The 27,385-nt window shown below is 39.6% G+C and overlaps 1 protein-coding gene across 1 annotated transcript; it reads left to right on the plus strand.

The window, feature by feature from the left end:
• The first annotated feature begins 1,197 nt into the window (after nt 1–1,197).
• On the plus strand, nt 1,198–27,257 carry DHX32 (DEAH (Asp-Glu-Ala-His) box polypeptide 32). The gene is made up of 11 exons (XM_008944699.1): nt 1,198–1,467; nt 4,070–4,263; nt 5,753–6,125; nt 8,979–9,224; nt 11,420–11,519; nt 11,661–11,819; nt 22,047–22,238; nt 23,460–23,609; nt 24,404–24,594; nt 25,670–25,851; nt 27,065–27,257. The coding sequence occupies exons 1-11, from the start codon at nt 1,198–1,200 to the stop codon at nt 27,255–27,257; spliced, it is 2,250 nt and encodes a 749-aa protein (XP_008942947.1).
• The last annotated feature ends 128 nt before the right edge of the window (nt 27,258–27,385 follow it).

Genomic DNA, 27,385 nt, shown 5'->3' on the forward strand with positions numbered 1-27,385 from the left:
AGGATCTTCTCCTCCTTCTCTTTGTTGGTTTTCTGTGCTGCTGTCAGCAGAGAATGCATTAATAGCATTGTGGCCAATGTGGTCCAAAGCTATGAGAAAAGAAAAATTGGTAAGAAGAGGCAATAAATTTTATTATATTCCTTGGTGTAGAAAAAGCTCCATAGGGGAAAAGCAAACAAGGATTTGTGCTCATAGGCTGTTCATCAGCACAATATCAGTATCATTGTTCAACAGGACACTTGGAACTAAAATTTTACAATGTTATTTGCTGTCTGTGTTACAGTACAAATCACCCAAGATTAGGAAACTCTGCTTTGCTACTTTTGAGGCCTAAGAGTTGGAGTTACTTGACGTCAGTAATTTGTTCTTCCCTCATCTTTCAAGGCCACCTCTGGTGTGCTGGAAGGATTAGAATTGGCATCTCATTGCTTTTTTTAGTAGATAAAGTATATTTTAGATTTTCAACTGTGGTAAAAGCTGTTGAAGCCTCTCAGGATTTCTGAGTTAACACACAGAGCATGTAAAAAGACTTTTTACTACTCTGCCTTTCTAAAACACTGCAAATAACAGAAAATACACACCCTGGCTGTTCCTGCAGATGCTTTCAGGCAGCAGTTACCTCCCATTAAGTGCTCCCAGCCCAGCGCTGGTGCTGCTGCACCCAGGGGTGAAGCCCATTGTGCTGGGATTAGTTGCCACATGACCATCTCTGCAATCACAATAATCACTCCCTAGCCTCCTATTCACAGCAGCCAGGAGTGATAAAGGTCGGGCTCAGTGTGCTCTTTCCCAATTATTCCCCAGCCCGGCCAGCAGCAGACAAGAGCAAACACACTGGCTGGTGGTTATGGTCTGGTTTTAACGTGCTCTAAAGTGCAAAAGCTACTCAGCTTCTGCTTAACATCTTTTTTGGGGGGTTAATCGTTGCTATTTTGAGGAGTTTGGATGATTTTTTTTATCTCTCTTTTCCTCAAGGCTCATTGGGGTTATTAAAGCACTTGAAGTGTGACAAACAGAGCATGAAGGCAGCAGCTGGACCCCCAGACTGAACTTTGGAACAGGAGAGATGGGAAATACTAATCCTGGAGCCAGCAGAAATGGATTCCCCCAGGTTTGGGGGGCCTGACTGATCAATCAGCACACAAAGGACTCCTTCCATTACCAAGGTGGTTTTGCTGGGAATAATATTTAAGAAAAATGGAGGGTTTAACCTTTTCTCCAGAGATCCACTGCTTTTCAGAACTACTTGATAGCAGCGATGCTGATGAAGAGGAAATTCTAGTATGTGGTGAAGATTTAGAGCTTAATCCTTTTGATGGCTTGCCTTACTCTTCCCGTTATTATAAACTTATGAAAGAAAGAAAAGAACTTCCAGTATGGAAAGAGAAAGGTCCTTTTATGGAAAGTTTGCTTCATAATCAAATTGTGATTGTGTCAGGAGATGCTAAGACTGGCAAGAGCTCCCAGGTCAGTACAACATACTTGGTTGGGGGGATTGATTATTTTTGGAACAATTAATGTTGTACACTTTTCAGAGTTACTATTTTACTAACATTACATATTTTTAAAAGAGAAAAAAAATCTTTTTGCAATGAATTTCGTCCTCTACTTACATCAGGCATATCAGTATCCAGATTTTGATACTAACCTGTGGTTTCTGTTAGTAGTGGGCTGTTGCTGTGCTGAGCACTGAGTATGGTATTGCAATAGAGTAACAGCCAGCTGTGAAGAGTTCAGCTGTGTTGTAAGCACACACAGTTGTAGGGAGTTTAGCCATTCTCAGGGTAGGAACAGATGTGCAGACATCTGGTGTCATCTGAGGTATTAAGGCTAGACAGGGAAAGTGAAATACTGAAGGTGAATAAAGATAAATCTGTATTTAACTGCATTAAAAAAAAAAATATATATATGCATAGATTTAAATGACTTCTTTCAAATATTCACAAACAATTAGCACTTTACCTTTGTCTGTTACAAGCCATTTTTGCTTGGCTGATGTTGTCTTCTGGGCTTCAGGGTAAGTTGAGCACTGGAGAGTAACACTTCTCAGACTGGGACTGTCTGACAGTGTCATAAACAAGTGACAAAGATTTCCAACTACAAGGATTTTTGTACTAAATACTAAACTGAAAAATAACAAGCCCTTTCTGAACCCTGAAGACCACATGCACAAACTACTATAGTTTAAAATTCAGTACCAAATATAAAGTTAATAGAAAAATTCTGTATAAAATATTGTATGTGCACTTTGAATTTTTGCTTTGTTTGTACATCACAACATCACATCTCAGCTGGAAAACCTGTCAAATATCAACTTTCAAATCAGCAAAAATCTTTCCTTACTGAAATTACAGCTGTATTCCCACTGCCTTCAGGCAGCATAAAATACTTCAGGACTTATTTCAGGTTCCTTTAGTATTTTATCACTAAATCATTCCTTCTACATCTGGCTAGCCACTAATTTGTTTGTTTGGAGAATTTCACTGCCACCTCCTTAATAATGTCTAAAGTTGTCTTTTTATCCTCTTTTTGTCCACGAGCACACTGAACACCCAGTGGAAATGGTAAACTCTGCAGTGCCTGTGTTGGATTCAATGCACATTCTGGCTTCAAAAGTGTGTCTGGGTTCTGATTAGTGCTGTACAAGGAAAGAAAAATAGTGGGTTTGCAGGCAGTTCATAAGAGAAAGTGGGAAAGTTCTCAGGGAATGAAGGATTGAAATCAGCAGGGCTGTTTTTCAGGGAGAAGTAACAGTCTTTTCCTCCCTTCAGCCAAGAGCAAATGCCTTTTCCAAGAATACACAATTCCTTTACAGAACTCATGTTAAAAAGACTTCACTGAAGATTTTGGTTGACTCTAAACACAGAAATATCCACTCAGACTATCAAATTCTATTCTAATAATGCATAACAACTTCAGTCTGTTCCCACAGTAAGCAGAGAAGAATTTTCAAGTGTTATAAGCCAAGATATTATTGTTTATGACTGAGATCAGAGGAAAACTGCCCTGCAGGTAAAGCTGCAGGATAATTACTGCTGCAGTGAGGCTGGACACTGCTGGGGATCATATATTGAACTGCAGACCTCATATTTCTCCTTGACCATTCCTATGTTCCTGTAAAAAGGATACACACCCACGTGGTGCCTGGAATACCTGTTGGAGTGCAAAGTCCTTACCCCTTGTTATTTTACTGTGATTTATACAAAACAAACTTTGCAGGATAACAAACTACTTGCTGAGAAATGTTAGCTTTCTTAATTGTCCTTAAGTTTAGTGAGAGGTAACACATTGCTAGGTGTTTTATAAACATTTTTAGGAACATCAATAACTATACAGAAATAAACATGTGGCTGATGCACCTAGTTTATATCTGTTAAGTAAAGGATTTGAAACCTAATACTTTCACTACAGTGATATTTATCATGTAACTTTACTGTCTCCTGACAATAACATATTCATATTTTCTAGTGTTGATTTTCAACTGCAAATATATAAATTAGAGAGATGCTGCATAAGTTTCTGGACCAGTTCAGTTTCAAAGTCATCGTTATAACTGGAATTATATATACTTACTGTGGCATTTGTCAGTTTGAACTCCTCTTCTTCCTGGGACATGTTTCTCATGTCAAGCACCTGAACACAATACAGCACAAGCAGGTTTACCCCTGAGCCAGCTGAGAAAGCCCCTGACAACAACTGCACTAACACTGTTAGATCAATCAGCAGATGCTTTAGGATGATACCGCCAGCATTACCTGCTCACAAGAAGGCCAATTCTGTCCCTTCTGCAATACATCCCCACTAATCTGACTCCAGTTGAGAAATTCCCAGGTAAGCCTTCCAGCCCATATCACTCCAGCTCTTGACTACTCAAGAGATTCCAAGCCTTGACATTTCTCAAGGCAGGTAATTGCTGTGAGGTGCAGCCCATCTGTCAGTAGCCAGGCAGATGGTGAGCAGCAAACGCTCGGGTTGATTTACTTTTTCCACCCTGCCTATTTCTTTTGCACGACAGCCTCTGCTAAAGGTGTTACATGCCAAACACATCTGTTTCCTTCTTTGCTTACAGATTCCTCAGTGGTGTGCTGAGTACTGCCTTTCTCTCCACTACCAGCACGGCGTGGTTGTCTGCAGCCAGGCACACAAGCAGACGGCGCTGTGGCTGGCGCTGCGTGTAGCTGATGAGATGGATGTCAACGTGGGCCATGAAGTGGGGTACTTCATCCCTTTCGAAAGCTGCTGTACAACAGAAACTATCCTGAGGTTTGGGGTTTTAATCCCTTCAAGCTAACGTGTGGCTTACAGCTCTTTGCAAGTGCAGAAGTTTGCAGGCTTAGCTCTTGGTTGCAGCACTCTGCTAACGCCCCCAGGACAGATAACCTCACAACCTAACACTGCTGTGGCTGGGAAAGATTTTTGCATACTGAAAACAAAACTGAAAACAGAAAAAAAAAAACCCCACCATTGCTTTTATCAAGTTGCATATCATATTTTTTAATGCAGCTATTGAAGATTTTGTGATTACTCAACAAGCTGTAGAAAGGTTGAAGGAGGTATTCTGTGCTAAATTGTGGTAGAGATTTAAGTAGGCAAGGTTATCAACTGTGCCAGACCTCATTAAGCACCTCAGTAACCTCCAGATCATTCTACTTTTTCTTTCTCTATTTTCCAGTACAGGAGTGCTCATTACCATAATAGAACATGGGGTAATCTATCAGAGTAAAGCTGGAATTTAAAAGCAATCAAAAATCGTGGCTGGAAAAGGGTATATTCTGTAACAAGAGAAAAAAAGCATTTAGGAGGTTTTTTAAGAGATAAGAAATGCACTCAATGTGTTAAATATAGGCAGATGACAGCAACAACACAGGGATTCATATTCTGAGCTTCACTGAAAGTTAGGAGAGTTAATCTCCATGATGTGGCAGGCACAGGCTATAATATCTAGATCCTAAGCCTGTTTCCTAGCCACTGACTTCCAGCAGTGAGGAGGATACTCACCAACCACTTCAGGAAATCAAGTTCAACCACTCTTCCTTCTGGTGTCCCTTCTCTTCCATGGAGAACTCTGTAAATCTCATCCTGCAGCTGCTCCTGATGTGGAAGGGAGATGAATCGTATCCCCTCACAACATCAAAACCTGGTACAAGGATTCAAAGTCCTGATGAGCAGCACGGCAAAAAATAATATCCTTTTAAAACTTTTTTGGTAGCAGGAATAATAGGGATAAAAGTGGGAAGGGGCTTACAGCATGAATTCACCTCTCCCCTTGGTTCTGGCACAGCTTCAAGAGGATTTTTACACCTTCTTTTCCTCCTCTAGAAGTATCAGTTCCCCTTATGGCATGAATTCACCCCTCCCCTTGGTTCTGGCACAGCCTCAAGGGGATTTTTACACCTTTTCCTCCTCTAGAAGTATCAGTTCCTAGGTCAAGATTTGTTCATGGCATGAAATATGCTGAGGCGGTTTGAAAGATGAAAGTTATGATTTTAGGGCAGAAGTGTTTCTTGTTTTGGCTAGAGCATCCTTTCAACCATAGTGTCATTGAATTCCACTGAGTTTCTAGCTACTTAAAAGAGGATTTAAACATGTAGTTGAGACCATGATGCTGTCTACAAAATAGATTCCAATCTTATCAATCTTTATGGTTACAACAGAAAGAACCAACATGTCCTCAAGACCATGAATGAATTTCTTACAATCAAATCTCAATATTCCAAGAAAATATGTGGGGTTTTCTGTTTGTATATTGCAGATACTGCACAGATGATATGCTGCAGAGGGAAATGATGTCTACACCTCTTCTCAGCTATTATGGTGTTATCATCTTGGATGATGTGCATGAAAGATCTGTTGCAACCGACGCATTGCTTGGCCTCCTGAAAGATGTGTTGCTATCGAGGCCAGAACTGAGGCTGGTAATACTCACTGCCCCTCAAATGTCCAGCGAGCTGCAGAGTTACTATGGCAGTGTCCCCTTCATAAGAGTGGAGAGCACACACCACGCCGAGGTCGTGTACTCCTGCAGCATCCAGGAGGACCACTTTCTGTCTGCACTGAGGCTGCTCTTCGAGATACACCACGCAAAAGAGAGGGGAGACATTGTGATCTTTCTGGCGTGTGAGCAGGTGAGTTATTAACTTGTTCCAATATTTCTGATTTTAACCAAGGAACAGTTTCCATCTGTGTTTTTACATGACCTATAAAGAGCTTGTTGCCAGTAGCTAAGATGCCAGACACTGCCAACAGTTTTTATCATCTCAGGCTTTTCCTACCAAGCAGTTATGGCATACACAACACCATAGTATATACATAGCATGAACTGATACAAGGAATTATCAGATGTTCTGTAGGCTTAAAAACAGGTCATCATCCTTCTGTGTCATGCAAAAAGTAGTAAAGATGGCATACATGGACAAGGGCCACAGATGCAGGGAGTTAATACATTGCAACCACCTCTGGTATCAGCTATACGGGGTTCAGTTTGGGGCCCCTCACCATGAGAAGGACATTGAGGTGTCTGGAGTGTGTCCAAAGAAGGGGAACAAAGCTGGGGAAGGGTCTAGAGCCCAAGTGTGGTGAGGAGCAGCTGAGGGAGCTGGGGGTGCTGAGCCTGGAGCAAAGGAGGCTCAGGGGAGACCTTCTGGCTCTGCACAGCTCCTGACAGGAGCCTGGAGCCAGGGGGGGGTCAGGCTCCTCTTCCATTTAACAAGTGATAGAACAAAGAGGAAGTGGCCTCAAGTTGCATCAGGGGAGGTTTAGGTTTGACGTTAGGAAAAAAGTCATCCCCAAAAGGGTTGCCCAGGGCTGTGCCAGGCTGCCCAGGGCAGTGGTGGAGTCCCCACCCCTGGAGGGGTTTCCAAGCTGTGGAGATGTGGTGTGAGGGACACGGAGCAGCGGGGACCTGCCAGCGCTGAGTTAACAGTTTGACCTGATGATCTTGAAGGTCTCTCCCAAGCAGAACAACCCCATGACTCTATACCACACTCAGTGTTAGCATGGCCACATGTCCAGTTGGGATGAATGCCCTGCCTCATGGGAATGCCTTTACCTTAAACCTGCCTGCCAGGTTTTTACAAGTGTAAAACTTCCCAGCTATTTGTGTACATAACAGCAAGAGAGAAAAATCTCTTCAGAAGTGCTACAGATAACCCAGGAACCTGTATGGGCTTTGTTACCCTAGACAGTGACATCTTTGAATCCCTGAAGGCAGCAGTGATGCCCTAAATTCACTGCTGCTGGGATGGCACAATCAGATCCTTCTCAAAAAAAATTCCACAGTGCTTTATAACTGTTGAAGCAATCTCCCCATGAAACAGACATTTTAAGCCTTGAAATTCTTATAAATCATTATTATTATTTATTTCCTGGTAGCAATCTTCAACCTTCCACTTTGTATCATTATATCTGCTTTAGAATAACAAAAGCATCTTAGTAGCTCCAGGAGTTAATGACTTTTCACAAGCAAAGATAAATGACCATAAAATACCCAGGTACTATTCCTTTCCACTGTGAAAAGGGATGGACATGTAAGACTTTCAATAATGCTAATCATCACTTGTAAACTTTATAGACACAAATTTTACAAATAATGATGTAATAAATTCTCTGTATCAGCTCCTATATTTACAATAAGTGATGTTAGGGAGAAAACGTGTAGTCCTTCCATTTTGAAGAACTGGAAGGAGTTTTATTTCTACTAAAAGTATTTGATGGGCAGGTCCCCCACAATACTAAGATAATAATTCCTTTCTTGCTGGGAAGGGATTACTGAGTTCTCTCTCTCATGCTGAACAAAACACTATGAGCTGTTCCTGCAGAGTTCACATCCCATGGAGTCTTGCTCAACACCAACCTAAAGTTTCACAGTGCTAATGACTCACTGTTCCCTAGCACTTAACTGCCTTTTAAAGCAAAGAAAAATATGAATAAAATATGAACATTAAGATATATGTATTGTCTTGATGCCAGCCTGGCTATTAGATGCCACTGTCATACCTTTGTAAGGATTTTTATAGAGTATTTTCAACCTGGAACTGCTATGAATGCAGTGGCACTCAAAGAGAAAATCCCTCTGGTTTTGCAGTTGTGAAAAATGTTTGCTACTAAAAATGTTTTTGAATTAAAAAAAAAATTCCTTTCAAACTGCACAAGTCTATGAATGAATTTTGTATACCCCTAAAAAATAATTCAAGGTACAAAATATTTTATATGTTAAAAAAATGAAAACAAAAAAAACTTTTACAATTTATAGTTGCATTTTGAATTTTTAGACTGTTTTAAAGGTAATATCCCATTAATTCAGCTTAGGGCTATTTCATTGATTTTATTAAGTCTTCATTGAGTTCATTAATCATTAGAGAGGAAAAAAAAAACAACACATTTACAATACTTATATACTCTTAAATATAACAACTAAAGTAGATTAGGGAGGTTTCTGCATACTTTGATCTTTTTAGGTATTGTAATTGGACTAAGAATGCAATAGTAGTTTCCAAAGTGACCCAAATAGGGGCTCTGCCATTTTCACACAGAGTTTAGTGGCTATTTCATAATTTCTCAGCCTTTATATTCCTATACAATATTTTTGCACATGTAAGTGTGCAAAACTGTGCAAAAGTGTGAAAAAAAAAATAGGGGAGGCTTATTTGGATATGATTAAAGCCGAAAAAGAAAATTGCAAAAGAGAAAAAGACCTTTCAAAATATAGCCCAGCATTTCCCTGGTCTGTACTTAGCAGACACAGTCAGTGAATTCTCATGCAGAGTTCTCTTCCTTTTTTGTTTGGTTTTGTTTGGGTGGTTTTGGTGTTTTGTTTTGGTTTTTTAATTATTAATCATGGAATATTTAGATGTTGTTATAGTTTTGATACGTGGTTAAAATTCATTTTAGAATAAAAAAGCTGCTTTAAAATTAAATATTGATATTTGCTTTTTATACTCATGAGGAAAAATAAGTAAAAATCTTTCTCCTAATTACAGGAAATTGAGAAAGCTTATCAAATGATCAGGCAGGAACAGTCTAATTTAAATCCTGACCTTGGAGAACTCATCCCAATTCCTTTATACCCCTCAAAACAAGACCTGATTCCCAAACCATATCAAGACAAACAGAAATGCTGCAAAAAATACAGAAGAAAAGTGCTACTCACCACAAGCTCTGGAGAATCTTTGATTTGGATTAAAAATGTAACCTTTGTCATTGATGTGGGTGTTGAAAGAAGAAAGGTTAGTAAAGGTAACCAGAATCAGTGTGCCAAAAATGAACTATGTCTAAGGGTTTCTTTTGAGGGTGGGGGAAAGGGAAGTGTGCAGCTAACAGGGTGATGCAAAAGGTTTCTAAAGGATCAAATATTTTTCTATTCTTTCTTACCTCAGATTCTATAATATTCTAAACATTCAAATTAACAAACTTGAAATAGCTTTTAAGGATGGCTGTGAAAACCAAGTCAGAAAACATTTCCAAGTTTCTAAAGCCAGATGAACACTCACTGCTGGAATCACCACTCATCTGGACCAATGGCATTTTGTTTGCAAACTCTGTCTCACCTTAGTTTTGGCCTTTCAGTCATAGTTATCTCTTTAGTATCTTAAGGGTAGAGCAAAATACAGCCAGTTCTTGGCTAACTATTGGCAGATTACCTGGTTTAGCAGATTTACTTCATCCCTCGTTTAACAGTGCAGTAATTAGTGCAGAGCCACAGCTCATGTAACACCAAAGGATGCTCACACAGGGAACCACCCCTTTTTAAAGCTGCTTGTGTTCCTTCTCTTATGTGCTTCCATCTAAGCACCTCAAAATGCTGCAATGTATTTATTAATTTGACCTTTTACAGATCATTCTGAGTATGTCCTCAATTCTTGTTTTCCACCCCTTCCTGGGGAGGACTAGTGCAGCTGCAAACACAGATCTCTTGTTTCTTTCATTTATGCAGAGCTGAAGTCCTGAAGAATGAGTGACTAGGTAGGAGACAGTCATTACATGAATTGGAAAGCTTCACCACTACAGGTTTTGTAAATGTCTTACACGTTTTGCTTGTCAAAATAAATATTAAAATAATAGGCAAAAGAAAAAATATAATACCCTTTTGTAAAAAAAAAATCCAGAATGGAATCACCAAAACTGAATTTAAGTGTTCCTAAAATCATGAATCCTGATTATGCTCGATACTAGTTCAGGCAAAAGCTTGGGCGCTACCACAACCTTTCATTTTTGTCTCAAAAAAATGTGGCTAGCTGTCATTTTTAAAGTTTTTCATATGGAGGTTATAAAGTAACGTAGCCTCTAGTCAAGGAAAAAATAATTATACTTTTGTGTGAAATGAAAAAAAGGCTAAAAGCAGTTTTTAGTTAGGCAATGCAGAACTCAGCTTATTTCTGAAACTACAGTTGTCTTGGACAGAAATGAATCTGTAATCCACAGCCCAAAATAAAGTTCAATGCATCCAGACATCTCTGAATCAGAAATATGAAAAGCAATGGAAAAAAAGCAGTTCCAACATAGACTTGAAGGCCATCAAGTCACCTCTATTGAATTAAAGGATAAAAATTGCATAACCAACTGTTTTCTCCAAACAGCTAAAATTTAGTCCTCTAATATTCATTCCTCAGCAGTTCAAAATTCACACTCCACCCATATGGCTGAAAGTCAGTTGAACGTAGAAGGAACAGTCAAAGTTTTGTGCAGAAAAAAACTCCTGCCTCAGTCTGGCAGTTGGGATATATCACAAATTTACCCAGAGGAAAAGAAATTTGCCTCCTGCACAGAAGCACATTTTATCTTTTTTATGAACCCCCTGTTTACAGTAGACAAAGTCAGTTCAGATGACACGACTAGAAAGTTGCCTTACCCAGATGTTTTATGTCTTGTCATGTACATTATACTGTCCATACTTTTGGACATCATCTGTTTTTCAGAACAGGGAGTGAATCAGCTCCTCAGTTTCATCAAAATAAAGCATAACAAAGAAAAAAGGGGCATTGTACACCGTTGTTACAGTCCTTGGCTCCTGGGCTGAACTGACAGACTTCAGTATGAAGACAAAAAGCTGGAGTTATGGAACAAAATGTTATCAGACAGTGCTGGGATTCTGTCACTGGAAGAAATAAATTATCTTTTTAGGGGTGCTTTTCTGGATGATATCATAGATATACATTTTGTACTTTGGTAAAGTACATTTCTTCAGAAAAAAAAGACATTTATTTTAGGGTAGGCTTAGAGAGATATTGCAAAACGTGTCTGTCAATTTATCAAAGTGCTGACTGCTCTCGTTTCCAGGCTGGTGAAATATATAATATAAAAAGAAATGAAACTGTTACTACCCTTTCTGTAAAGTGACCTAGACAAAAAATTCAATACAGACCTTTAATATTTTGTAGTCTTCGCTTACTTATCTGATGCTTAATATCTCTTTCATTTAAAGGTGTACAATCCTAGAATCAGAGCAGACTCTGTTAGAACGCAGCCTATCAGCAAAAGTCAAGCAGAGATGCATAAACAAATTCTGGGCATGTCTTCATCAGGTAGAACTATTAGCTCAAAATTTAAATCCATTAGCTGAAATTATTATTAGAATCAATGTGGAAATGCTTAAAAAAAAAAAAAGAAAAGAAGAAGATAATTAAAAAAAAAAAAAAAGGTAATTTTCCTGAAATTTCTTCCAGGAAAACTCTTCTGTTTGTATCCTGAAGAATTTACAGACAAAGAAATGAAACCACATCTACCAGCCAAAATAGAGGAATCAAATCTAACCAGCATGGTTCTCTTCTTGAAGAGGATGGATATAGCAGGCTTTGGACACTGTGACTTCATAACCAGGCCAGGTAATGATGATGCACCAATTTTCCATATTTTTATCATTTTTGCAGTTACCTAAAGACTCATTTTGTCCTGTTATTCACAGTACTGGGTTTTTATTGAAGCACTTGTAATAATATTGCTGCTGCTTTTACCACTTACCTGCTAGAACAGTTCCCCACGCAATGGCTGCACTTAGAAAAATGTTACCAATAGGAACTGTTTGCTCTGAAAAAGACCATAAAGTGTCTGAATGGAATTGGAATGCAAAAGAAAAGAAATCAATATTCCAAATATCTTCTCATCTAGGTTTCATATTATTTTCCTGGAACCCACAAGGAAAATTTGTGTCCCGTTGAACAAGGCATTGCACAGACCTCTAACTATCAAAATATATTCCTTTAATCAAAAGTTTACAACCCAAATAAACTACTGTTGCTACCTAGGAGATATATTTGGAGGAAATCAGTTTGCTTCTCATCCTCCAGCATCTCCCACCTCAAATTTACAATAAGCTGTTACTTAAGGACAATATTATTCATAAAATAAACCCACATAAACTTTCAATACAACACAGGGAATACTCTGAATTTTGAGGTAAGAGTGTGAAGAAAATGCTTCCTTATTTTATTTTTTGACTTCATATTTTAGGGCTTTTTCTATGGCAGGATATTCTCCTCTGTTCTGACCACAAACCCTAAGTACCACTGCAAATTCTGCTGTTGATTTTAAGACAATTAAAGTGAGGGAAATAACACTGAATTCACTGGTTTGGGGGTCATGTCACCTATGGCTAGCATCATTTTTTATCATTTTCCTGTGCAAATAGGAAGAATTCTTGTATTATCCCCCTTTTCCTCATGCACATACACAAAATTAGCATGATCACTCTGTGTTGAGCACTGTAATTAATCAGTAATAAAGAGCTGAATTCCCAATGTTGGATGCTGTGATAGAGAAGTGGAATTTTGAAGCAGAATTTATTCTGCTTTTCCTTTGTCTGCCTGTTTAGCAGAAACATGCCTAAAAGAAATGTGAAAAAACATGGCCAGTCTGAGTGGCAACTAATTCAAGACTGATGAGAATTGGAGTATTTTGGCCTTGTGAATGACACCTCCTGTCTTGAAAGTAGGAAACCTTCATGGAAAATGGTTATGGAATACAGTTGGCTTCCACTCAAGTTTAGAAAGTATTTTACTAAAAATTAAAGAGTCTAAAAGATTCTAAAATGCATTAGTGCTTTTACTGGGTGTGAAGAAAGTTGTTCTTGAACTGTGGAATGAATTAATAAAGATAGATTAGGAAAAGCTTTCAGTATTTTTGGATTTAAAGGCACAAGGGAGATGGTATTTAGAGAGAACGAGTGCTGGAGGCATTTAAGGATTTCACAGATGTTGGAATTCTAAGTTTTGTCTGTGTTTTTGAGATAATGTAGCTGAAGAGAGCATCTTGCTGATGTGTACAAAATTGTAAAGGCTTTTGATGAATGCATCAGCTTTCCTTGGATGGGCATCAAATATGGAAAAGTTTTTACCAGCTAGATCAAAAGTGGGAGGTCAAGGTACAGAAAAGTTTGAGGGATTACTGAAACAGTGTGAGGAATGTTAGACAAGCTGTTTGAACAAAGGGAAAATCCCACAAACACTGTAAGGAGTGAACTGAAAGATGAGAAAGTCTGTGCCATTTCCTGGGCTCCTTCCTGTCTTTAGGCTCCATACATTTGAAGCAGTGCTTTAATTTGGTGGCATATCCTAGGATAAATCACACATTGGCTTGCTTTGCCTTGGGCCTTTCTTTTTCCCCACTTCTGAGTGGGCAACAAGCCTCTTTCCTCCTAACACATGATACCCCTACAGCTCTCCAGACAGGACTGCAAAGCTCACACAACCAGAATACAGCCAGCAGTACCTGGTGTGAAATATGGCTGTCCCAAAGAAACAGGAATAGTGAAGTAAGCAAATTTGTAAGGGGAATTAGTTATTGTCCTAGACCAACTTACAGAACTCAAAACACACGTCAAGCTCTCAAGAACATAAAACCTTCTCCTCTTCTTCTCTCCCAAGAGCTTTGGGTCAATGATCTCAGGCTGTGAAAGCCCAGGTTTCTTCATTGTGTGCTGAGATAGTCCCATCCTGCCCTGCACACTCAATGCTGCATGGCTCTCCAGTGGATAAAAAGGCACGTTACCCTCCAGCAGAAGCAGAGTCTGACTCAAGAGTTGCCCCCCAGAGTCGTTGCTGCCCAGCTCCAATACCTCTAGTACTCAGCTAAAGGGTAGCCCTGAAGCCTTTTCATTGCTAGTCATGATGTCAAAGAGATGTTAGTTATGCCCTCTGGATAATGCACTGCAGGAGAGTGTTGCAGGGCAGGCAAAGAGAAGAGCTATCAGAGATGGAAAGTGTCCTCTTTTGAGCAAGGGAATTTAGTTTCCCAAAAAGGCTTCATTAGCTTTGCTGCAGCCAGCTTAGTTTCATGTCTCCTGTAGCCTGAGGTGATGAAAAAGGCTGAGGAAGAGGAGGAGGGATCATTTGTTCACATCTGCTACCAGTGTATACAAAGCCAGTTTGCTACCCTCAAGCAAACCTGGCAAAGATCAATTGGACCCAAAAAAAACAAAAACCCAAAACAAAATAAATAAAATAAAAGAAATAATAATAATAATAAAAACTTAAACAAGCAACCAAAAAGACATGGCAGTATTTCTGTATGTTCTCATCTGACCTGGCCAAGTCCAATGCTGTTCAGAGCACACAGGCACCAAACCCACAAACTGTCTTTCCATTTCTCCCCAGCTTGGCTATTTCATGTTCCTTCACCTCCTTGGCCTCTATTTCCCTCTGAGTAAGTGGAGTGAGCACACTGCAGCAACTCCTATGTGCCACACAAGCTTTCCTATGCACCACTTCTGTTCAGCTAAAATTCTCAAAGTCTCTTGACAATTGAAGCAGATGGAGGCTTTGGGGTTTTTCAACCCAAAGTTAATTTCTCCTAAACAAAATTTTATTGTGAGGGTGATGGAGCAGCTGCCCAGAGAGGTTGTGGAGCCTCCTTCTCTGGAGAGATTCCAAACCCACCTGGATGTGATCCTGGGCACCCTGTTCTAGGTGATTCTGCTTGGGGGGTGCGGAGGTTGCAGTAGATGATCTCTGTGATGTCCCTTCCCATCCCTGCTTCTGTGAAAATAATGTTTTCACTGAGATGACTGAGTAACATATGGACACAAACTGGTGAACAAACAAATCAAAAGCACATCAAAATTCATAGCATGAATTCAAAGAGAAATATTTCACAGTCCATTCCCTGTCCATGAAGTAGAGAACACAGAGCAGATAAATAAAGAAACAAAAATGACATCAGTAAAACATTTTATTTCTGCTCAACAACAATGGGCACAAGTTTTTGGTTTTTTGGTTTTTTTTTCTTCTGCTCTTTGAGGAAAAATAAAAGCCTGGATTAACTCTGACTCATTACTGCATTATGGAAGCAACAAACATGTCAGGCTTACAGCTGCTGCCTTTAATTCACACCATAATCGAGTTGAGCAAATGCAGCCGACTTGTTACCCCCTTTAGAATTCATGAGCCATAAGAAAATGTATTTGGCACTGCAGTTCTGAAGTGCATTATGTGAATTCTTCTGTCACTGTAACAGGGAAGTGTTTACATTTTTGTCAGTTAATCAGCTAGAGCTTTACTGCATTATATAACGGGGCAAGAAACTTTTTTCCCCATAGGTTGCAGCAACACGATATATTTTTGTAAATCACTGGAAAAATCCTTGTTTAAACTATGCAAATCAGTACAGAGATGAAGCCATGTAAAGTTTCCATAAGAAAACAAGGTGAAGGCAGTTTGCAGATTCTGCATTCATGCAGGATTACCATAAGCAATTTTCAGACTAAAATATTGCTAGATGGTCATGGATACCATGGCATCTGAGATCTATCCTTTTGTAACCCTTCTGAGAGTATCTTCCTAGAATACCCATAATAACAAGTTGTATAAATGCATATGATCTCAAACTCTTTCAGGAAATATTTGTCTGTGTATCTTTTCATTAGAAACAGACTGTTGAAGACAGAAACTCAGTATTAAGGTCTGCTCAACAGAGCCTACCTCATGACAAATTTATTAAGTTCACTTGTTGATTCTTTATGTCTTAATTTCTGAATTTCATTGATTAAATAGTATTACACCCTAATGAAAAGCTTTCTGATAGCATAGACATGGCCACACACTTCCTAGCCTGTACTGCACAAGTCAGTGGAAAGGCATAAAAGGAATTGGAGGAGATAAGGATGAGACAAGAAACACAGGAATCAAAGTATTGACTGGAGAACCTGACCCCTAACAGCAGTCCCATAGCCTGGGACAAGAGGCATCAGAGCAGTATGTACAGCCCAGTAACTGAGCTCATACCACACTGAACATAGCCCATTGCTTAGAAGAGGGAGCTGCTGTCACAAAGGGCATCTCAGAAATGAGGATGGGGAGTCCAGCACTCTTCAAGCTGTTGAAAAAAAAATTCTGAAGGATTTTTTTCTTATATCAAGTCTAACTCTATCCTTTCCTAGTTTAAAACCACTACTCCTTGTCCTGTCCTTACAAACCCTTTTGAGTAGACCTTCCTCTGCCTTCAGTAGGCCTCTCTCAGGTACTGGAAGGTCACTATAAGGTCCTCCTGGAGCCTTCTCCTCTCCAGGCTGAACAGCCCCAGCTCCCTCAGCCTGTCCTCATAGGAGAGGTGCTCCAATCCCTTGATCATTTTGGTGGCTCTCCTCTGGACTCGCTCCAACAGCTCCACGTCCTCCTTGTGCTGACCCCCCCCACCCCCCCCCTCCACCGGGACCCCAAGCCATTGGCCATCACTCTCTGGATGTCACCATCCAGCCAGTTCTTTATCCACTGAGCAGTCCACCCATCGAACATGTAATTCCCCAATTTAGAGATGAGGATGTTGTGGGGGACTGTGTCAAAGGCCTTGCAGAAGTCCAGGTAGGAACACCCACAGGTCTTCCCTTGTCAACAGATGCAGTCACTTCATTGTAGGCCATGAGGTTGCTCAGGCAGGACTTGCCCCTAGTAAATCCATGCTGACTACCTAGGATTACACAAAGGTTTACCTAGGATGAGACAAAGGAGCTGGAACTTCACTAACAGTCAGTGCTGTCCCTGGTGTGTGGCCATTACTTGGTATATCTATGTTAGGAAAATGCAGGTCAGCTTCTGTCCTGGCCATTCCTTTGTAGGCCATGAGGTTGCTCAGGCAGGACTTGCCCCTAGTAAATCCATGCTGACTACCTAGGATTACACAAAGGTTTACCTAGGATGAGACAAAGGAGCTGGAACTTCACTAACAGTCAGTGCTGTCCCTGGTGTGTGGCCATTACTTGGTATATCTATGTTAGGAAAATGCAGGTCAGCTTCTGTCCTGGCCATTCCTGAATCATTGCCAGCCAGCCTGGAGGAGTGAAGAAGAACCATAAGGGGGAATGGAAAGACTGCAAAGTATGAGTTTGGAAAAGTATTTTTTTAATGATCAACTATACATTCAAAATAATAGTTATAGAATTGGTGGCTTCAGAGCATGATAGAGTCAGAAAAAAAATCCTGCCTCAGAAGTTATAGGGGAAAAAAGAGAATCAAGATGAAACCTGCACACGGAAGCCTGTCCTTGCAGAAGGAAAATCTTTGCATAGTTTGAAGAAAACTTGGCACTAGAATTCTTCATATCTTCTGTTTGCTATCCAAGGAGCAATGTTAAAAAACAGTAACAGAAAACACCATTCCCCAGAACTGTTCTCCCTGCAGTAATTACTTTGGCAGTTCTTCATGCTGTTAAGCCCAACAGAAGCTGGAAAAACTTGTGGTTTGCCAGGCAGTGAATCCACTTTTAAAGACAACATCCCTTTGCCCAACATTCATGTCAGCTCTAACTTTTTAAGTTGGAGTTCCATGGAAAAAAATCTATCAAGAAAAAGGTATTTCACATACTCAACATTTTGACAGGATAGGAGACCAGAACACAGGACCTGTAGATCCTCTGGATAAGCACAACACAGCAGTTAAATAGACTACTAAAAATTATTACATTTATGTTTCATTCCTGTCTCTAATACTTATTACAGAACTGTGGGGAAATCACTTAATCACTTGCTTCTCTATGCAACAAGAATAACACTTTTGTATTTCTTTTATCACACCTTAGACTCTTGAGTTTCAACCATGTAGGATCTGATACTGAAAAGATTAAAGGTGCAGCTACCTTTAGAAACATAAATTACTCTGTTCATGTCAAAGTTACAAAAAGATTGTTCAATGAAGGGTATCATTTTAAGGCAACTTGAAGCCCTCAGATAAATTATTTCAGTGCCAACAAAACCGTTTAGTTTTATATTTGCTTTACTAAGCCTAAGCATGATCAAAAGTAGGTTCAGCAGTTATATAAAACTGGGCAAATTTCCTAAAACAAGTCCAGAGCAACACAGCCTTAAGCAGCCAAAGAACTCAGGCAAGGGAAAGAAAATATCAGATAAGGAAATACCTTTTAAACTTCCAGGGATGGGACAGTTTCTTGTTGAAAGCACAGGACACATCCTGGGAGCTTCATTTTAGTGTTGCTCCCAGGAAATCAGCAGCTGAGTCTCAAAGCCTTGCCTCGATGGCAGCAGCCCTAAAAATAATGACACTTGCTAGAAATCATTATAAGACAATGCAAGTTTCTGTTCTTAAAAGAAGAGCTTTCCATAGCTAAACATCTAAACTGCTTTTGTTTTATTGTAGTTTTTATTTAAATAGGAACCACACCATAAAGAACTCTCAAATGAGCATTTGCTGTTCTTACAACAGCTTTTTATTGAGTTTGTGCCTCAAAATGCAGACCTGTATCTGAAAGCCCTATTCTCTTTTTTTTATCTGTTCTTTCACCTGCTCTAATCTACCTTTATTATCTTGTCCTTTTGTGCATAATAAAACTCCAGGAATTGTCTTTTCTTTTTTTTTTTTCCATGTAACACTTATTGCAAAATAGGGAAGTAATTTGTGCTTATAAATCTCAAGGCAACTACCTCTAGGGCATAAAAATGCAAATTAGTGATGCTATCAGGAGACTGAAATTGGCTGCCATATAATCATATATTTTGTAAGTTCTAGCACAAACTGCTTTGTTGATTTCTGGAAATTAGCTTTCCATGATTTCCTAGTAACTACTATCTGTCTGAATGACCATTTTACTCTCCCTGTATTTTCAATTATTGATACCTATTTTCTGACACTGACATTTGTTCTTCATCAGCTCTTACCTTTCATTTCTTTAAACTTCCCGAGTGTTTCCTTCTCAGACCCTTTAGCTTTTCCAAGGGCTCATCTTTTATCCCATTAAACTTCATATGTCAGATAACAAATGTTCTCTCTAAACAGAAACCCCTCACACTGTACAGGCAGAGATAGGAACTCTAATACTGAAGTGAAAGAGGTTCTAGTGGGAGGTGTCCCTGCCCATGGCAGGGGAGCTGGAACCAGATGATATTTAAGGTCCCTTCCAGCCCAAACCATTCCAAGTGTTTTAAAATTAAGTAAAATCACAATACTAACTGATTTACATGCTGGAGAAGTTTGGATCCCTCACCACAAGAAGGACATTGAACGGCTGGCACATGTCCAGAGAAGGGCAACAAAGCTGGTGAAGGGTCTAGAGCACAAGTCTTGTGAGGAGCAGCTGAGAGAACTGGGGATGCTGAGCCTGGAGCAAAGGAGGCGCAGGGGAGACCTTCTGGCTCTCCACACCTCCTTGAAAGGAGGCTGGAGTCGGGGGGGGGTCGGGCTCTGCTCCCAAGGGACAAGAGACAGGACAAGAGGAAATGGCCTCAAGTCGCATCAGGGGAGGATTAGTTTGGACAGTAGGAAAAATGTCTTCACTGAAAGGGTTGTCAAACTCTGGCCCAGGCTGCCCAGGGCAGTGGTGGAATCCCCATCCCTGGAGGGGTTTGAAAGCTGTGTAGATGTTGTGTTGAGGGACACAGGTTAGTGGTGACCTGGCAGCACTGGGTTGAAGGCTGGACTTGTTGGTCCTAAAGTTCCCTTCCAACTAAAACAATTCTATGATTCTCTAAAAGCTCATGAGAGGAATCAACAAACTATTTTTTCCCTTCAGACATTATTAACACAAAAGGGTTAAAGCCAACAGGTGCTTGCTTGCTTCCCAACTTACTTGTTTTCTTCACTTCATTATAACTATTTAACTACAGAGTGATGGCAGGAAACTAACAGTTCATTGTCAACAAATAAGAACCCAAACTGAAGGTTTCCTTGCAGGAAGACAGGGCAGGGCTTCTGAAGTGTGGCACCAGGGCTAAACATGACCTACCAGCTCCTCACAGCCTTGCTTTGCTTTTAATCTTCATGATGCAGAAGTAGCCAGCCAGCCAGGCTCCTATTCATAATGAATTCAAGCAAGAAAACATTGTCAGTCATCTACTAATGAAGATACAAGAACAAACACACACCCTGCCTGTGTGTGTAGCTGTGGTTTTATTTTGTTGGTTTGTTTGGGTTTTTTTTGACATATTAATGTTTTGCCATTAATATGCTAACTGACAGCAGCCCACAGAAGCCTGAAAAATTGCCAGTGCAGTCATTAGCATCCCAGTGCTGGGTATTCTTGGCTGGGGATGAGGCCAAGTCCTGCTGTTGTGGAATTTTTGCCACCAGTTTCAATGGGACTAGAATTTAACTTCTTATCTATGGAACAGAGAGAAAATATCAAACAGTTGCTTAAACTGGAAGAAGGAGAAAGTTGCTGCAAGTGACAGGAGAGCAGTTATGAATTTAAAGGAACTGGCACTCACAAAAGACATTGGCCATCACACCAAGACCTGGAATAGAAATCTATCTTGGAAAAGACCTGAGAAGGAAGAGCCTTCACACTTCAGTTCCCAAATTTCCACCAATGTCTTTCATGCTCTAGCAACTAGTTTTTGGACAGTGTAGGCTGGACAACTTCTACTCAGCTTTCAGTTTCACTCTCTCTAGCCACCACAGTTGCACATAAAGCTCTTCTAAGCTTGCTTTGCCAAAAAAAACCAAAAACAAACCAGAATGCTTCACACTCTTCTGGCACCATTTATCAAAACAAAAAGCAGCCAATAACAGTGAAAGGCCCAGGGTATACATAAGCTGATTCTGTTTTCCACTGCCTGAGCTACAGAAAAGCAAGAGAAAAACAGCAGAAAAAAAAAAACATTAAATGAGAAATTCAGTGGGATATTTAACAAGCAAGGACAGTTTTTGTCAAACTCCATTATTTACTCCCATCTAGCCAAGGGGCTCAGTAGGGCTACTGCAAATGCCATCTTCTAGTCTATCAAAAAATAACTGATGAGATGTAATAACTGATGAAAAAGGTGCATTTGTGTCCATGTGTAGAAGCCATTTTCTGTCTCTTCAAATCATGTGGCCTGTTGATTTCATTCACCCTCATCCATGGAAGAGTGTGGCCCAAATTCACATATTTCCTACTTTTTTCCCCAGATTAGTCTCTCAGCTAATTATTTTCCTATAATCACTCATTACTTTTTCTGCATCACTCTTTTCACTTCTACAGATGGAGGTTGTAAGGAAGTTATAACCTGCAACAAGGGAAAACTGACTATCTAATTTTGGGCAGGGAGAAAGTACAGGCAGTTGCTAGTGAGACATTTTCTTTTACTATGTTCCCATTTTTCTTCTGACATCATGAGAAACTATGTAAAAAAATTTAAAAAGAAAACCAAACCAACAAAACACAACCAGGAGAATTCCAAATACCTACAAGAATGCTTAGACAGTTACAACTTCTGTAAGTGATATCTTTCTGTGATAATCTTCTTTCCTAGATCTGTTGTTTGTCTCTCAGCACCCCTCAAATGTGACCACCCCAAAAACACCTGAAGAGTGCCAATAGGGGAAGGAGTTTCTGACCCAGTCTGGATGCAAGGCACTATGCAGCACTCTGGACTTTCTGACAAAAACTGCTCTGACACAAAAAAAGATCAACAAAGTTATTTGCAGCACTATAATTGTTACCCCTTACTGTCTTCATCCAAAATCGTCTCAGCCTTCTGTTCACATCATTTATTACTTTTTCTTCATATTCATCAACAAATGATAGAAGGTGGCTTCTGTCATTTTTACACAACTGAAATATTAATGATAATTCAGACATTCATTTATACGTAGCTATTATCAAGCATTTGCATTATCTTTCCTTTTTATTAGCCCCTGAAAGCCTGATGCAGGCTTTGGAAGACCTCGATTATCTAGCAGCCCTGGATAATGATGGAAACCTTTCTGAATTTGGAATTATTATGTCAGAATTTCCCCTGGATCCACAACTGTCCAAGTCAATTCTGGCTTCGTGTGAATTTGAGTGCGTGGATGAAATTCTCACCATTGCAGCCATGGTAACAGGTACTTGTAAATCATCTCTGATGATGGCTTGTGCCACTGGCCACATCTACACAGACTCTTTCAAAGTCTATGCACAAGGGCAACCCAAAGGCAAAGTTCTGTTGTTTGCACCCTGCTTATTTCAAGTAAATGAGTAGCTTTGGCAGTCTGAGTCTTGGCTTTAAGCATGCAATGAAACGCAAGTAATGAATTCATAAGTAGCACTCCATTTCCATGCTTCAGCTGCCCCATTAGCTTCCAACCTTTTGTCACAAAGCACACATAGAATGTTCCTCCAAATGAACTTTCTTATCTCATATTCATGTCCATTTGTTACAGATTGGAGCAGCAAATTAGGTGAAATTTTAATTATAAACAATATTGAACTGGTGACCTACAAAGAGTTACTTGCAATCTTGTTTCCCCATTTCAAATATTTTATAAAACTAATGTGAACTTAAGTATCCCTACCATTCTGTCCTGATGGGTCTCTCTGCTCCTCCATGGCACTGGGAGACAAGCCAGCTGGCCCCAAAGACTGGACACGTGAAGTCTGGAGCAAGAACATCTATATTGGAAGGCTGTTAACTACAGAACTTCTTTCATTTGATGTGACAGAGCTTTCAAACATAAACCCCAGATATTTAGAACTTACTCATTCTGCAAAAGCTGCTATTGAAATCTTAAGAGAACAGCCTGATTTCACACCCAAGCTGATTTGATTTTTCATAATGGGCCTACACTTGTGACAAAAAGTGTAAGTACATAAACAAATGTAAAAAATTGAGAACAGGCACAGGCTAGGTTTCAAATAGCCCAACCTCAAAAGACACCATTATGCAGCACAGTATCATGACAGGAGTAAAAAGGATATGAAAGCACAAATTTCAGCATCCAGGTGCAAATAAGGCATTACATCCACAGGTTTAGTTTCTGTATTAAAGAAAACATGCACTTGGATTCGGGGTAAACTGGATCATGCCACTCTGAAGTATTTTTGGCACCAGTCTAGGAGAACACTGCTCAGTTGCTTTTAGGTTTACAGCACAAATTAACTGAGATTGAAACAGCAGCCACATAAACAAAATCTTAGTGAATGCAACAGATCAATTGTGCAGCACCAAACCAACTCTGAAGATTAAAGGGAGCTGAGAAAGAAAAATAACCCAAAATACCAGTGGAGTCACTATTTGTGCTTTTACCTACGTGTCTTAGTAACCCCTGGCTTGATTTTTTTCTAAGCTCCTAATTGCTTCTTACACGCTCCTCCTGGGACAGAAGAGATTGCTCTCACTTGCTGGAGAAAGTTCTCACATCCTGCAGGAGACCACTTCACTCTCATCAACATCTTCAACGCCTTCAAGGAAGCCAGCTCAAACTCCACAGGCCAATGTAAGTGTGCTTGTACTGGGGAAAATGAAGGGCATTGTAACCAGTTTGGAACAACAGAACAGAACTCTGAACGGTCATTGTTAGTGTCTAGTTCATAGAACCATAGTTTGTAAACTCTGTTTGAATGATTCCTTCTAGAGTGCTTTATTTGCAGGGAGAAATCTAAGTTCATACTTACAGGAAAGCCAGGGGACTGCCCAGCAGACAGAAGCTCCTCACAGCAATTTCCTCTGCTCAAACATTTCACCCAAGTGGATTTAGCTTGAGTGTCTCAGAGAGATAGATTTGCACATACTAAGAACTTAGGACAGGACTGTAGGACTATTTCATGTTCAGTCATGCTGAATTCTGCAGAGATCCAAAAGAACTTGTCCTACCAGCATTCACACTCAGCACCAGCACTGCAGGTGTGATTTCAGTTCCATATCCTGGCCTGAATCCAGAAAACCTGAAAATACGAGTTGCTACACATTGAATTTGAAGCTATTACTTTTTACAGATCAAATAAGGGATTATGAGTATTTTTATTCAGAAAGATATAGCTTAAAGTCTATAAAACTAAGTCAGGATATCAAGTATTGTCCACTCACTTCACAAGCAACATCAAGGAGCCTAAGTTGTCCCATGTGGCTCTTGTTATCAGAATCTTGGACAGCTCTGACACAGCTACTTGCCCCAAAATGTTTTTATCTGTTGCAGCAGTCAAAGAGTATTTTACAGAGCACTATCTCTGTGGATGGTACTTATCACTAAGAGTTTGCTTTAAGCCAAAATACTGTTCTTTTCCTCCACAGACTACAGTAATGAGAAATGGTGTCGTGATTATTTTCTAAGCTGTTCTGCACTGAGGATGGCAGAAATTATCAGAGCTGAACTGGTAGAGATTATGAAGCGTATTGAACTTCCCATTTCAAAACCAGACTTTGGATCAGAGGAAAATATACTGAGCATCAAGAAATCTCTCTTATCTGGTTACTTTATGCACGTAAGGAAAAAATATTGTGGTTTCGTCTTACTGCATTGTTAAGTTTTATAGAATGCTCTCAAAGAAATTAGGTTAGGTAGTGAAATCTCTCCATCCTCACCAAGGATAAAAGCTGTTTTTCCAGTGTATCCAACACTTCTGCCAATTCCAGTCTTTTCTCTGGGGTTCAGCTATCACACTCCACTGCAAGAGGAAAACTGTCAATATGCCTTTCACTGAAAGGACTCTTTGACCTCCACAGACTCTTTAACTTGTAGTATTTATTTCTTAGACTTCATTCCCTTTTTGAAGATGGTTCTGTGAGAATACCCTGGAAATGAACATTTAACTTGTTGAATATATTTAGGTATACATAATATCTAGCTTTCTTCACCTCAACCAGATGAGGTGCTCTAATTGTAACTGTAAACATAAACAAGATTTATTCCCACTTGAAAACATTCTTTCCCTCACATCACAGAACTTCTTTCATTTGATGTGACAAGAGCTTTCAAACATAAACCCCAGATATTTAGAACTCAGTCATTCTGCAAAAGCTGCTATTGAAATCTTAATGCATCACAGATGCAGAAAGTCAGAGGTTTTAGGATAACTGAGAGGAGGGTGACTCCAGAGGTTCAAACAGCAAACCATGATGATGACTTCTCAGGATCCCACCAGATGGTCCAGGACAGGGCTACACTTATACTCTTCCTCCACCTAAAGACAAGAATGACCCCTGCAAACTATGCTACTTCAAGTGCCCTGCCACATTGTATTTTAAACTCTTAGAATTCTTTAAGAATACATCTGCTTTCACACAGACCCTTCCAAGTCAAGTCCAGACACTTAATGTATGAGCCTGCACCCATTTGTTGCAGACAGTTTCCTTTCAAATATACAGATTGACATTTTCTTTAAGCCTTAGTTCACAGTAAACAGCCTCTAGCTTTCCCACAGAGATTTGGGAAGAGGCCTAGGCTCTCCAGTTGAAAGTGTCTGAATACAAGTTTAATTCCTGGTTTTAATATAATAGCAGACACTGATCTATGCACCACATATGTTAAATAATGGAGAACTCTTTGCATTGTTTCAGATTGCTCGTGATGTAGATGGCTCAGGTAACTACTTAATGTTAACACACAGACAAGTGGCCCAGCTTCATCCTTTCTCATCATACTCAAACACCAAGAGGATTCCTGAGTGGGTTCTGTTCCATGAGTTCAGTGTATCAGAAGACAACTCCATCAGGGTCGTCTCAGAGATATCACCTGACCTGTAAGTCAACAATGATGAAGCTGTGTCTTCATTATTCCTCTACCACAAAAGCATAACCTAAGTCACAAACAGGGCAAGGATGTGTGTGTGCACTCAGGGCAATGCTTGGAGAAGTACCCTCTGCTCATCTTCTCCTTTTCCTGCCATAAAAATAGCTATCTTCTGCTTCTGTTAACAAAATATTCCAAGCATAACGGATTCAATCTAGGTGCTGATGTTGGTTTAAAAAAAATAAAATAAAAATTAAAAAAATCAGTAAAATAGGCATAAGAGGAAAGGGCAATCTTCATACCTAGTCAAGCAAGAGGAGCTGGCATCACTGAAGGGTGAAGAAATTGTTGCTTTTCACACTTTTCATATTCACTGGGATAAATTTTATTTCTGTGTTGCCAGTGTTGTTTTGTCACTGCGTGTAGCTGTGCTTGATGTCTTCATTCTCATTCAGAACACTCACTGTGAAGAGCTGGGATCTCAAGCTCTTACTATTCTTCTCATGCAAAACAAAACATCATTTAAATCAAGTCTTTTGTATTTCCTAAGGTGTGCTGATCTGTTCAGGTACTGAAGTAAATCTCAATGTCTGCCACTGTAACTGATGAATTCATTCCCTGAAAAAAACACCTCACAAGTTCAAAAAGTTTCTGACAAAGTAAAATAGACAGGAAAAAAGTATCAAGGAAAAGTTAACACAGCAGTGTACTCAGATTAATCTAGCTGGAAATTTCTTTGTTCCCTGAAAAGCTATTTTCCAGCAAATCTTTTTCTTGACATGTTTTATGTAGCCAGCCAGCTAAATCATCCCATATCAACTGTTTATGGATTCCAGACTACAGTCTTGCTTCTGCAAAAATCTCTTTACACTGAGAATATACATTTCACAGTCCTATCTTTTCTATTTCCAATGTTTATAAGAAAGGCCTTTTCATAATTTTATTGAACCAAAACACATTCAGATCCAGAAAAATTACTATTTAATGCCATCTGCAGCATTGGGAACTGAATGACAATTACCCAAAGCTCAGACTGAGGACATTAAGAGCAAATCTACACAAAGCAGAAACTACTACTACATTTGGGTTTGAGTTGAAATATCCACTTTGTAGCTGTAGATATCAGCACTTTGCTGATGTCTTTTGCACTAGCCTGTACAGCTATTCAAGTTATTTCAAAACTCAATTAAAAACAATAATATTTTGTCTTATTTCCTCAACAGAGTTGCAGAACTGGTACCTCAGTATTATTTTAGCAATCTTCCTCCTAGTGAAAGTAAGGATATTCTGCAGGAAGTGATCAATCACTTGTCACCTGTTTCAAGCATGAAGGAGGAACAGAAAACTAACAATGACAGCAAAGAAGATGAAACATTTCCCCAAACTCCCACTGAACAACGATGTATTATTCAGTGATTTTAGACTGAACTATCCTATATGGGGCAAATATAAATAAAAGCAGTACAAGCAATACACATCCCCATCTCAGCCCATGTAATTATTTCACACTTTTGATATAAATGTGTTTAACAGCAGAAACACAC

Source organism: Merops nubicus, unplaced genomic scaffold (assembly GCF_000691845.1).
Source record: "Merops nubicus isolate BGI_N331 unplaced genomic scaffold, ASM69184v1 scaffold7207, whole genome shotgun sequence".
Taxonomy (NCBI): Eukaryota; Metazoa; Chordata; class Aves; order Coraciiformes; family Meropidae; genus Merops; species Merops nubicus.

Coding starts and splice junctions, on each gene's coding strand:
- DHX32 (XM_008944699.1), top strand. CDS start 1,198: ATGGAGGGTTTAACCTTTTCTCCAGAGATCCACTGCTTTTCAGAACTA. Junction 22,239..23,459: donor CATTGCAGCCATGGTAACAG/GTACTTGTAAAT, acceptor TTTTTTTCTAAG/CTCCTAATTGCTTCTTACAC. Junction 24,595..25,669: donor TATCTGGTTACTTTATGCAC/GTAAGGAAAAAA, acceptor GCATTGTTTCAG/ATTGCTCGTGATGTAGATGG.